Genomic DNA, 12,377 nt, shown 5'->3' on the forward strand with positions numbered 1-12,377 from the left:
GGGAAGCCCGAACACCGTCAGTCAGTTCCATTCGTGTCTGTCTGGTCTGAACGGGTGCTCACACTATGTATGGGCTCTGTCCTATTCTTATTCAGAGTGCCTGCCTGCTGGGCTCTCTGTGGCTTTCGTGGGGCATTGCACTCTCATAGATTATCATAGAATTTACAGTGCAGAAGGAGGCCATTCGGCCCATCGAGTCCGCACCGGCTCCTGGAAAGAGCACCCTACCCAAGGTCAACACCTCCACCCTATCCCCATAACCCAGCAACCCCACCCAACACTAAGGGCAATTTTGGACACTAAGGGCAATTTATCATGGCCAATCCACCTAACCTGCACATCTTTGGATTGTGGGAGGAAACCGGAGCACCCGGAGGAAACCCACGCACACACGGGGAGGATGTGCAGACTCCGCACAGACAGTGGCCCAAGCCGGAATCGAACCTGGGATCCTGGATCTGTGAAGCAATTGTGCCATCCACAATGCTACCGTGCAAAGTGACCTAATTGTCCACAGTTGTAACACTCCTGCGGTTTCTGTGGGGGGCTGTTCCTGCCTTCGTTCACCCATGCGGGGTTCTGGTGCGTCTTAACTGTGTGGATATCTGCCTCTGCCTGCTGTTCTTCGGGTTTCTTAATTGCGGGTTTGTTGTGGACAGATTGCTCCCAGGGGCGGGACAATCTTTTTAAAGATTGTTGTGCGCTTCTTCTGAGGGGTCATAGTTGGTACTGGCCTTTTGTCCTGCCTCTGTGGCATGGGAGATAAGGGTGCGGATCCATTTGGCCATACCGTCTTGGGACAAATGGGCGCGTTCTAAATTGCCGAAAACGGCTGTAAAATGAATCCACAGGCGTCCAGCAAACACTGTGGGGTGTTCTGTCTTTTTCTGCCTGCACTTATTCAGGCCTTCTACCGGGTCACCTCTGTTATAGCCGATCGCATGTAGGATCGCTGCATGCATCTCTGCAAGGGTGCCTCCTCCTACATTCTGTGGGTCGGGAGGGGCTGCTACGACTGAAGGGTCTACACTCAAAACTGTGAGCTTCACATGCTCACGCTCATCCAGGCCTTACATGGTCGCCTGCTGCTTCACTCTAGCAAAGAAGTGGTGGGGGTCTGAGGTGGGGAGGAACGGTGTGATCTTTTCGCACCCGTCCCGTAATTGGGTCACGGTTAAGGGGGTGCTGTAAAGGAATTCCGCGTCTCTGTCCGATGTGACGGTGCAATGGGTAGTTACTGGATTCATGGGAACCTGATCTATCTGCTCTGTGGGGGTTTGGAGTGCTTTTCTCTTTTGGGACTTTCCTTGCGCACATGTTCCCTGAACATATCTATGCGCGGTTTCATTTAACTCTTGCCAATCAGGGCCGTCTTCCTCATCTAATTTGGATCCAAAGGTGCTCTGGAACCTATTTTCACCGAAAGCAAAGACTGCAGTTCCGCAATCTGCTTCCTGCATTTCGCATGATCTAATGAGCTTTGTCTGTGCTCCCTGGTGTCAGTATGGAGTGCTCTTAATGCTGCCTTTAGATCGCTGCACTGCCTTTGCAATGCCTCTACCTGTTTCTCTGTCTCTTCTCTTACCAGGACTGCACATTGCGTGTCCTGATAGGCCTTTTCATATTGGGTTTGGAAGCTGCTCAGATGCGCTAGACAATACTGGTGTGCACACTTGGCATCATCCACCTCTTCGTCCTTTGCTGCCAACTTCCTTCTCAACTCTATATTCTCTTTTCTCGATCTCGTTAACATCGACCTTGCTCGTTCGATGTGTCTCCTCTATCTCTTTGCAGAGCGTCCGAACGACCTCCTCTGTGCCTCGCAATTGTGCCAAACAGGACACGATTGCCATCGGCTTGCGAGCTTTCACTAAGCTTTTCTTATGGATCTCTGACAGGTCCTCCCACCAAGTATGTCCTATATTCCCGGGCATTGTCACAGAATTCACTCCAAAGGGGTGAGATATTTCCTGATCTCTTCCCAAACGGGACACTCTATTGCTGGTCGCTGCGCCCAAGAATTCTTCAGGGTTCATGAGGCGTTGCATTGCCTGCATTGCCATCTTTCCTCTCTAAATACTCTCTTAAAATTTGGAACGAGGGATACTAAGGCGGTGCTGTAATTACGGGTACGGCTTTCGCTATTTTCCAGAATACAAACTCCCAACAGTTTTTTCGCAACAAAAATCTATCAGTTTTATCTTATAGCCCTGTTAGTTACGCATGCATTAACACGCTTCCGAATTATGAGAATTGATCAGAACTGCTTGAACACTCGTGGTTTTTCTGTTCCCAATTGGATTCTAATTCAAATTTTGGTTCTCCCGGAGTGGTTAAGTCACTTCTAAGTCGGGTCCCGTCAGATGTCGCCAGTAATATGTTGCTAACTTTGGTTGGTTCTTAATTCGTTGCCCGTTGTATCTTTACTTAATTTGCTCTGTTTTTATAACCTTTGCTCTGGAGTCGCCAGGTATCTTTATGATACCGCCACGAGGTTCAAGTTCAAGTACTGATTAATAACTCAACACACCAATTAGTAAGATTCAAATCAAAACACATTTATTATACACAGTAAATCACTACTCATGCATAAACTCTACTTTCTAGACTATTCTCTATCACTAAAAGGCCTATACTTAGCTTCGGACTGGCCCACCAGGTCAGGGGAACAAATGGCCTTTCGTCCGATCTGAGTCTGCAGGATTCAAAAGCTGGTATGGACTGGTAGCTAGGAGCGCCTATCTCGTAGCGAGCGTTGACTGGAGACTTCCTTGGTTGATGCGGCAGCTTGGGCAGTTCACTCTCAAGGGTTGATTCGTGTTGCTGAGTGACACTGCCAAGAAGACCGATTTGAACTTGGGGACTCTACTTTATAGTCCCCAGGGGCTTCCCGCCCTTTGGGGCGGACCCCGTATCTGGTTCCAAGTGACTGGACTCCGTTCCAATCACTTGGATCGATTTCTCCAATACTGGAGCTGTTCCCTGATCGCTGGGCGGTCCCTAAGCGTCCGCTGGCCTTCCTTTGCCTTGGCTCCTGCTGGCACCGTAGAGTCTGGCTTGGCCTTATTCACCTTAAATGTTTCAATTGTGCCCGGAGATCGCTCATTAATATGCAGATGGCTGCTGGTTTCAGTGCTGTCTGGGCTTTTGCAAGTTCTAATACACAGGATTTCTGTACTTGCTAGTCTTTGCCTGTGTTGGCTGAATTTCCCTGTAGTCTTTGCGGTTCTCCATTTTAAGTCGGGAAGTGGGCAACCCAGGTGGCTACACAAAGTGCCTCATTGGATGTGAAGCACTCTTGGGATGTCCTGAGAGCGTGAAGTAAAGGTGCCACAAAATGCAGTTCCGAGTCTCGGGTCTGAGAGGAGGAAGAGGTGGAGGAAGAGCCTCTCAGTACTGGGCTGGGAATTACAGGGAATATCACTACTTCAAAGTAAAAGTACAACATGCTGTGTGCTGGTGATATCCCAGGCAAGCTCAAGACTGTTCTATATGGTTTCCAATCCAAACTGGTTTAAATGTGGTTACAATCAGAGAGTTTAGATTGTCCCTGAAAGCCTGGAGAGCGGCACGGTCGCACAGTGGTTAGCTCTGTTGCTTCACAGCTCCAGGGTCCCAGATTCAATTCCTGGCTTGGATCACTGTCTGTGTGGAGTCTGCACGTTCTCTCCGTGTTTGCGTGGGTTTCCTCCGGGTGCTCCGGTTTCCTCCCACAAGTCGTAAAAGACATGCTGTTAGGTAATTCCTCTGTACCCGAACAGGCGCCGGAATGTGGCGACTAGGGGCTTTTCACAGTAACTTCATTGCAGTGTTAATGAAAGCCTACTTGTGACACGAATAGATTATTATTATGGGTGGGGTTCTTACCTGCCAGCCGGAGGCCATACATCCCAGAGAGCAAAGAAAGCTTTTGTTTAAAATATACCAAGGGAAAAATATATAATGTGAAGTGGTTCAGCTTTTATTTTGAGTGTTTCAATTGTGCTTTTATTTAATGTACAGCCCGAGAGAGAAGGAGAGCCCCCACGAGCGAGGCATTTTGCATGTCTGGACAGCATGTGGCAACACTGGGATCCCTGAGCAACTACCTGGCCTTGGTATCAAAGTGGTGTTGCAGGTTGCCCTGGGAACAGAACATGGCGTGCTCCTGATAGAAGGTGAGCAGGCTGGGCAGAGTCAGCCCGGCTTATGACAGCAGCAAAGGCTTTTAAACAGTGGTTTCTACTGTGGCTTCACAGTGCTAGGGTCCCAGGTTCAATTCCCGGCTTGGGTCACTGTCTGTGCGGAGTCTGCACATTCTCCCTGTGTCTGCGTGGGATTCCTCCGGGTGCTCCGGTTTCCTCCCACGGTCCAAAGGCGTGCAGGTTAGGTGGATTGGTCATGATAAATTGTCCTTAGTGTCTAAAAAGGTTAGGAAGGGTTATTGGGTTACGGGGATATGGTGGAAGTGAGGGCTTAAGTGGGTCAGTGCAGACTCGATGGGCCGATTGATGTGCCATCAATTATAACAAAGACGAGTTGTGGAACGAAAGTGTGGCTTTAATAAGCTAAACGAGAACCTGTTGGCAACTGATCCCAAACTGGGGCAGGGCCAGATGTCGGCCACCTTTATACAGAGCCTGAGGGGAGGAGCCACAGGCAGAGCCAGCAGAGACAGCAAACAATATATACAATACAGTAACAGTGGTTTACCACAATATATATAATACAGTAACAGTGGTTTACCACATTCACCCCCTGTTAAAAAAATAAAAAGTCCGGTGGGGGTTAAGTGGACTTAAAGATCGAGTCTGTCAGGGGCTTTGACATTCCGCCGCGAACGCCTCAGTCCCAGCTGTGGTGTGGGCACTGGTGTCGAGGCCTGCGTGTCCGGGAGCATATCGTCTTCTTCTTCGTCCAGTAGTTGAGTCGGTGGAGAGGGAGACGGTGGAGGGGCGGGGGTGGTGGTGATGGTCGCTGGGGGACCTGCGGGTGCCAAATTCCGAAGTAGCCGAGTAGCGGTAGAGGGAGACGGCGTAGGGTTGGGGGTGGTAGTGATGGTCACTGGAGAACCTGCGAGTGCCAAATCCCGAAGGGAGACTGAGTCCTGCCGCCCGTCATGGTGTGCCACGTAGGCATATTGTGGGTTGGCATGGAAGAGAAGAACCCTTCCGATCAGGGGATCCGATTTATGACTCCTCGCATGCTTCCGGAGGAGGAAGGGCCTTGGGACTGTCAGCCAGGACGGGAGCGAGACCCCTGAGGTGGACTTCCTGGGGAAGACAAACATTCGTTTGTGAGGGGTCTCATTGGTGGCAGTGCACAGAAGTGACCGGATGGAGTGGAGCGCATTGAGAAGGACCTCCTGCCAGCGGGAGACTGGGAGACGTCTAGACCCATAGGGCAAGAAGGACGGCCTTCCAGACCGTCGCGCTCTCCCTATCCACCTGTCCGTTTCCCCGGGGGTTGTAGCTGGTCGTCCTGCTTGAGGCGATGCCCTTGCTAAGCAGGAACTGACGCAACTCGTCACTCATGAAAGAGGAACCCAGATCGCTATGGATGTTGGTGGGGAAACCGAATAAGGTGAAGAGACTGAGCAGGGCCTTGATGACAGTGGCAGAGGTCATGTCAGGGCATGGGATGGCGAAAGGGAAACGTGAGTACGCGTCAGTAATGTTGAGGAAGTACACGTTATGGTCAGTGGAGGGGAGAGGCCCTTTGAAGTCGATGCTAAGGCGCTCAAAGGGGCGGGAGGCCTTTACCAGGTGCGCTCTGTCTGGCCGATAGAAGTGTGGTTTGCACTCCGCGCAGACCTGGCACTCCCTGGTCATGGTCCTGACCTCCTCCATGGAGTAAGGCAGGTTGGGGGCCTTGACGAAATTTTTTAAACTGGTGCCCCCCGGTGGAAGAGGTCATTGTGGAGGGCCCGAAGTCGGTCTACTTGTGCGCTGGCACATGTACCGCGGGATAGGGTATCTGGGGGCTCATTGAGCTTCCCAGGTCGATACAAGATATCGTAATTGTCGTTGGAGAGTTTGATCCTCCACCTCAGGATCTTGTCATTCTTGATCTTGCCTCGCTGCGTATTGTGTAACATGAAGGCAACCGACCGTTGGTCAGTGAGGAGCGTGAATCGCCTGCCAGCCAGGTGATGCCTCCAATGTCGCACAGCTTCCACAATGGCTCGGGCTTCCTTTTCGACGGACGAGTGTCGAATTTCAGAGGCCTGGAGGGTACGGGAGAAGAAAGCCACGGGCCTGCCCGCCTGATTGAGGGTGGCGGCCAGAGCAAAGTCAGACGCATCGCTCTCCACCTGGAATGGGATGGACTTGTCTACTGCGTGCATTGCGGCTTTGGCAATATCTGCCTTGATGCGGTTGAAGGCCAGGCGGGCCTCAGCCGTCAGGGGAAAAATGGTAGATTTAATGAGTGGGCGGGCTTTGTTCGCATAATTGGGGACCCACTGGGCATAATAGGAAAAGAACCCCAGGCATCTCTTCAGGGCCTTGGGGCAGTGGGGGAGGGGAAGTTCCAGGAAGCATGTGGTCGGGGTAAGGCCCTAGGACCCCGTTTTCCACCACGTAGCCAAGGATGGCTAGGCGAGTTGTGCGGAAAATGCATTTCTCCTTATTATATGTGAGGTTAAGGAGCTTAGCGGTGTGGAGGAAATGTCGGAGGTTAACGTCATGGTCCTGCTGGTCATCGCCGCAGATGGTGACATTATACAGATATGGGAACGTGGCCCGCAGCCCGTACGGGTCAACCATTCAGTCCATCACCCCCGGGAAATGCCTTTCGATATATGCAGGTGAGGGCTTTTGTGAGGCGACAGGTGAGGGAATTCCCGTTGCTCCCGGCACAAGAAGTTCAAGATAGGGTGATCTCGGGTGTGTGGGTCGGGGAGGCCAAGGTGTCAGAAATACACCAGGAATTGAAAGAAGAGGGGGAAGCGCTGGTAGAAGAACAAAGAACAAAGAAATGTACAGCACAGGAACAGGCCTTTCGGCCCTCCAAGCCCGTGCCGACCATGCTACCCGACTAAACTACAATCTTCTACACTTCCTGGGTCCGTATCCCTCTATTCCCATCCTATTCATGTATTTGTCAAGATGCCCCTTAAATATCACTATCGTCCCTGCTTGCAACACCTCCGGTAGCGGGTTCCAGGCACCCACTACTCTCTGCGTAAAAGATTTGCCTCGTACATCTACTCTAAACCTTGCCCCTCTCATCTTAAACCTATGCCCCCTAGTAATTGACGCCTCTACCCTGGGGAAAAGCCTCTGACTATCCACTCTGTCTATGCCCCTCATAATTTTGTAGACCTCTATCGGGTCGCCCCTCAACCTCCTTCGTTCCAGTGAGAACAAACCGAGTTTACTCAACCGCTCCTCATAGCTAACGCCCTCCATACGAGGCAACATTCTGGTAAATCTCTTCTGCACCCTCTCTAAAGCCTCCACATCCCTCTGGTAGTGTGGCGACCAGAATTGAACACTAAACTCCAAGTGTGGCCTAACTAAGGTTCTATACAGCTGCAACATGACTTGCCAATTCTTATACTCAATGCCCCGGCCAATGTAGGCAAGCATGCCGTATGCCTTCTTGACTACCTTCTCCACCTGTGTTGCCCCTTTTAGTGACCTGTGGTCCTGTACTCCTAGATCTCTTTGACTTTCAATACTCTTGAGGGTTCTACCATTCACTGTATATTCCCTACCTGCATTAGACCTTTCAAAATGCATTACCTCACATTTGTCCGGATTAAACTCCATCTGCCATCTCTCCGCCCAAGTCTCCAAACAATCTAAATCCTGCTGTATCCTCTGACAGTCCTCATCGCTATCCGCAATTCCACCAACCTTTGTGTCGTCTGCAAACTTACTAATCAGACCAGTTACATTTTCCTCCAAATCATTTATATATACTACAAACAGCAAAGGTCCCAGCACTGATCCCTGCAGAACACCACTGGTCACAGCCCTCCAATTAGAAAAGCATCCTTCCATTGCTACTCTCTGCCTTCTATGACCTAGCCAGTTCTGTATCCACCTTGCCAGCTCACCCCTGATCCCGTGTGACTTCACCTTTTGTACTAGTCTACCATGAGGGACCTTGTCAAAGGTCTTACTGAAGTCCATATAGACAACATCCACTGCCCTACCTGCATCAATCATCTTAGTGACCTCCTCGAAAAACTCTATCAAGTTAGTGAGACACGACCTCCCCTTCACAAAACCATGCTGCCTCTCACTAATACGTCCATTTGCTTCCAAATGGGAGTAGATCCTGTCTCGAAGGGTAAATGGGAGGAGGAGCTGGGGGAGGAGATCGAGGAAGGTCTGTGGGCTGATGCCCTAGGTAGGGTTAATTCCTCCTCCTCGTGTGCCAGGCTCAACCTGATACAATTTAAGGTGGTCCACAGAGCGCACTTGACGGGGGCGAGGTTGAGTAGGTTCTTTGGGGTGGAGGACAGATGTGGAAGGTGCTCAGGGAGCCCGGCGAACCATGTCCATATGTTTTGGTCATGCCCGGCACTGGAGGGGTTCTGGAGAGGAGTGGCGGGAGCAATATCTCAGGTGGTAAAAGTCCGGGTCAAGCCAAGCTGGGGGCTAGCAATATTTGGAGTAGTGGACGAACCGGGAGTGCAGGAGGCGAAAGAGGCCGGCATTCTGGCCTTTGCGTCCCTAGTAGCCCGGCGAAGGATCTTGCTAATGTGGAAGGAGGCGAGGCCCCCCAGCCTGGAGGCCTGGATAAATGATATGGCTGGGTTCATAAAGTTGGAGAGGATTAAGTTCGCCTTGAGAGGGACTGCGCAGGGGTTCTACAGGCGGTGGCAACCGTTCCTAGACTATCTCGCGGAGCGTTAGAGGAAGGTCGGTCAGCAGCAGCAGCAACCTTGGGGGGGGGGATGTTCTGGGAAGGGGAGGGAGGAGTGGGGGGGGGGGGGGGGTAGGGGGGCTGCCTGGGAGGGTGGATGAGCAAGAGATAACATGAAGGGTTGGGGAAACTGGCACGTACGGGTGAGGGCCAGTGTACAAAGCTGTGTAAATATATAATTTTGCCATGTATATATCTTGCTCTGCGCGATTTCTCGTTTTTCTTTGTTACGGGGGGGGGTTATTGTTTGTAAGGGAGAAAAATTGTGTTAAAAAACTTTAATAAATATATATTTTTAAAAAACCATTCAGTCCATCACTCGTTGGAAGACCGAGACCCCCTTGGTGACGCCGAAGGGGAGCCTGAGGAAGTGGTAGATGCGGCCATCTGCCTCCGAGGCAGTGTATTGGCGGTCCTCCGGGCGGATAGGGAGCTGGTGGCACGCGGACTTCAAGTCAACAGTGGAGAAGACTCGATACTGCGCAATCTGATTGACCATATCAGATATGCGGGGAAGGGGGTACGCATCGAGCTGCGTGTACCGGTTGATCGTCTGATTGTAGTCGATGACCATCCGGTGCTTCTTCCCAGTCTTGACGACCACCACTTGGGCTCTCCAGGGGCTGGTACTGGCCTCTATGATACCTTCCCGCAGGAGTCGCTGGACCTCTGACCTGATAAAGGCCTTGTCCTGGGCACTGTATTGTCTGCTCCTAGTGGCGACGGTCTTACAGTCCGGGGTGAGGTTAGCGAAGAGCGAGGGTGGAGCGACCTTAAGGGTCACGAGGCTACAGACGGTGAAAGGGGGTAGGGGTCCACCGAACTTCAAGGTAAGGCTTCGGAGGTGGCACTGAAAATCAAGACCCAGTAATAGGGCAGCGCAGCGATGAGGGAGGACGTAGAGCTTGAAATTAGCGTACTCTAAGCCCTGTACCGAAAAGGTTGCGACACAGTACCCCCGGATCTCCACGGAATGTGATCCGGAAGCCAGGGAGATTTTCTGGGTCGCGGGTAATATTGGGAGGGAGCAGCGCCTTACCGTATCTGGGTGGTTGAAGCTGTCAGTGCTCCCGGAGTCGAAGAGGCAGGTTGTCTCTTGCCCGTTGATCCGGATGGCCATCATGGATTTAGTGAGGTGATGAGGTCGAGATTGGTCGAGTGTGATGGAGGCGAGCTTTGGAAGATGGGTGGGCTGGTCGAGAGTAGCGGAGGCCAGCGTACGACTGGGTGAGCAGGGGTTCCTGGAGGCGGCGGGGTGATTCCAAGATGGCGGTCCCCACGGGTCGCACGTGGCTGGTGGCGTCGAAGATGGTGGCCCCCACGGGCCGCATGTGGCAGGTGGCGTTGAAGATGGCGGCCCCCACGGGTCGCACGTGGCGGATGACGTGGTAGATGGGGGCAGTCCCAACAGGCAACACGCAGCGCTGCTGCTGCTGGTTCTGGAAACTTTAGGAACAGATCGGGCCTGGCAGACTTTGGCGAAGTGGCCCTTCTTTCCGCACCCATTGCAGATCGCGCGCCTCGCTGGGCAATGTTGTCTGGGGTGCTTACCCTGGCCACAGAAGTAGCATCTCGGGCCTCCGGAGTTGGCGGATTGATGCGCGGCACAGGCTTGCGACGCACCTGGGTCGGGTGATGCCGGTGTCCACGAGGGTGCCGCGTGGTCGGAGCTGAAGGCATCCATGTGCTGGAAGGCTACTTCCAGCGAATCGAGCTGCACTGTCTCTTGGAGGCCGAATGTGTACCCCCTTCTGGCAGGCTCTGACGGATGTAGTTAGATTTTATGCCAGCGACGTAGGCGTTCCAAATCAGCAGCTCCGTGTGCTGGACAGCCGATACCGCCTGACAACTACGGTTCCGGCCGAGTACCCGCAAGGCGTGCAGGAATTCGGCCTGCGATTCTCCGGGGCGTTGACGCCTCGTGGCAAGGAGATGCCTAGCGTACGCCTCATTTACTGCCTTTACATACTGCCCCTTCAGCAGCGTTATCGCCTCCACATACGAGGCAGCGTCCCTGATAAGGAGGAAACCCTGCGGGCTTACCCGGGCATTGAGAACTCGAAGCTTGTGGATGTCGGCGACGGCGTCGGCGGCAGATTCGAGGTAAGCTTCGAAGCAGCTTCGCCGGTGCTCAAATGTCGCAGTGGTGTCGGCTGCTTGGGGGTCCAGTTCCAGGCGATCAGGTTTGAGTGATGCATCCATCTTAAGCGTTTAGCTTATTAAATTCATATGCCATCAATTATATCAAAGACAAGTTGTGGAACGAAACTGTGGCTTTAATAAGCTAAACGAGAACCTGCTGGCAACTGATCCCGAACTGGCGTAGGGCCAGAGGTCGGCCACCTTTATACAGAGCCTGAGGGGAGGAGCCACAGGCAGAGCCAGCAGAGACAACAAACAATATATACAATACAGTAACAGTAGTTTACCACAATATATATAATACAGTAACAGTGGATTACCACACCGAATGGCCTCCTTCTGCACTGTATGTTCTATGTTGTAAGTCTGTGAGCCAATCAGTCGCGGCAGGTGATATCGCTTTGGGACTTGACCTACCTGGAAGAGGAACAGTAGGGAAATACCAAGGCCTGGATAGCTAGTGGGATGGGAAACGTTGGGTGAGAGCGTAGAAATCCGGAACCAGTTTTGGCAAGGTGCGCTCCGTAGCAGGCTGTAGGACCAGGAAGGTTGACCCTGTGATGGGATCTGAACCCAGACAGCTTATGTGGGAGGTTGGAACTGTGGTGGGCATCCTGCGGTAGAAGGCCACCTGTGGCCCATGAGACATTTTCTTGACTGTTGGCCACGTGCAGGGTTGCCACATTCTGCCGATTTTCCTACCGGTTTGACTGAAGTGTGCGCAGAGCAAGTGAAGTGAGGTGTGGGCTGATTACTCACAACATTGACTGTGAGAGCCGTGCACTCCCTCTTTGTCCAAAGTGTAAATATTTATTTTATGTTTACCATTTGAAGTTGACAGCACTGTTAATATATTAATGATTCGCATTTCCTAAAACTCATTATGAAATATTCAGTGTATTTTTAAAAATAAATTTAGAGTACCCAATTAATTTCTTCCAATTAAGGGGCAATTTAACGTGGCCAACCCACACACCCTGCACATTTTTGGGTTGTGGGGGCGAAACTCATGCGAACACAGGGAGAATGCGCAAACTCCACATGGACAGTGACCCATGGCCGGGATCGAACCTGGGACCTAGGCGGCGTAAGGCAAACAGTGCTAACCACTGTGCCACAGTGCTGCCCCAGTGTGTATTAAATGTATTTAGTCTTATTCATCGGGTCATGGTTTGTGAACAAGCCTGATCTCAATCTTGCGGCCCAGTCAGTAGCCGAGGTTGCCCACCACTGAGTTGGAGGGATGGGGGTCAGAGTGGAGGGGTAAAGTACTCCTGCTTCACCTGGCCCACAAGCAGTGCTACCATCTCTCCAAAGCAGTCCTCCCGTCCCATCAGATGGTGGCTTTCCTAAGACCTGGGAAACCCGGCAGGCCA

General features: G+C 52.0%; 1 protein-coding gene across 1 annotated transcript in view; it reads left to right on the forward strand.

Annotated features, from left to right (window-relative positions):
• The window catches only part of als2b (alsin Rho guanine nucleotide exchange factor ALS2 b), a 296,702-nt gene that overhangs the window by 91,385 nt on the left and 192,940 nt on the right, over positions 1 to 12,377 (forward strand). The window contains 1 exon segment of the mRNA XM_072481260.1: positions 4,003 to 4,157. Coding sequence (XP_072337361.1) covers positions 4,003 to 4,157 — 155 coding nt within the window.

Source organism: Scyliorhinus torazame, chromosome 2 (assembly GCF_047496885.1).
Source record: "Scyliorhinus torazame isolate Kashiwa2021f chromosome 2, sScyTor2.1, whole genome shotgun sequence".
NCBI classification, from domain to species: Eukaryota; Metazoa; Chordata; class Chondrichthyes; order Carcharhiniformes; family Scyliorhinidae; genus Scyliorhinus; species Scyliorhinus torazame.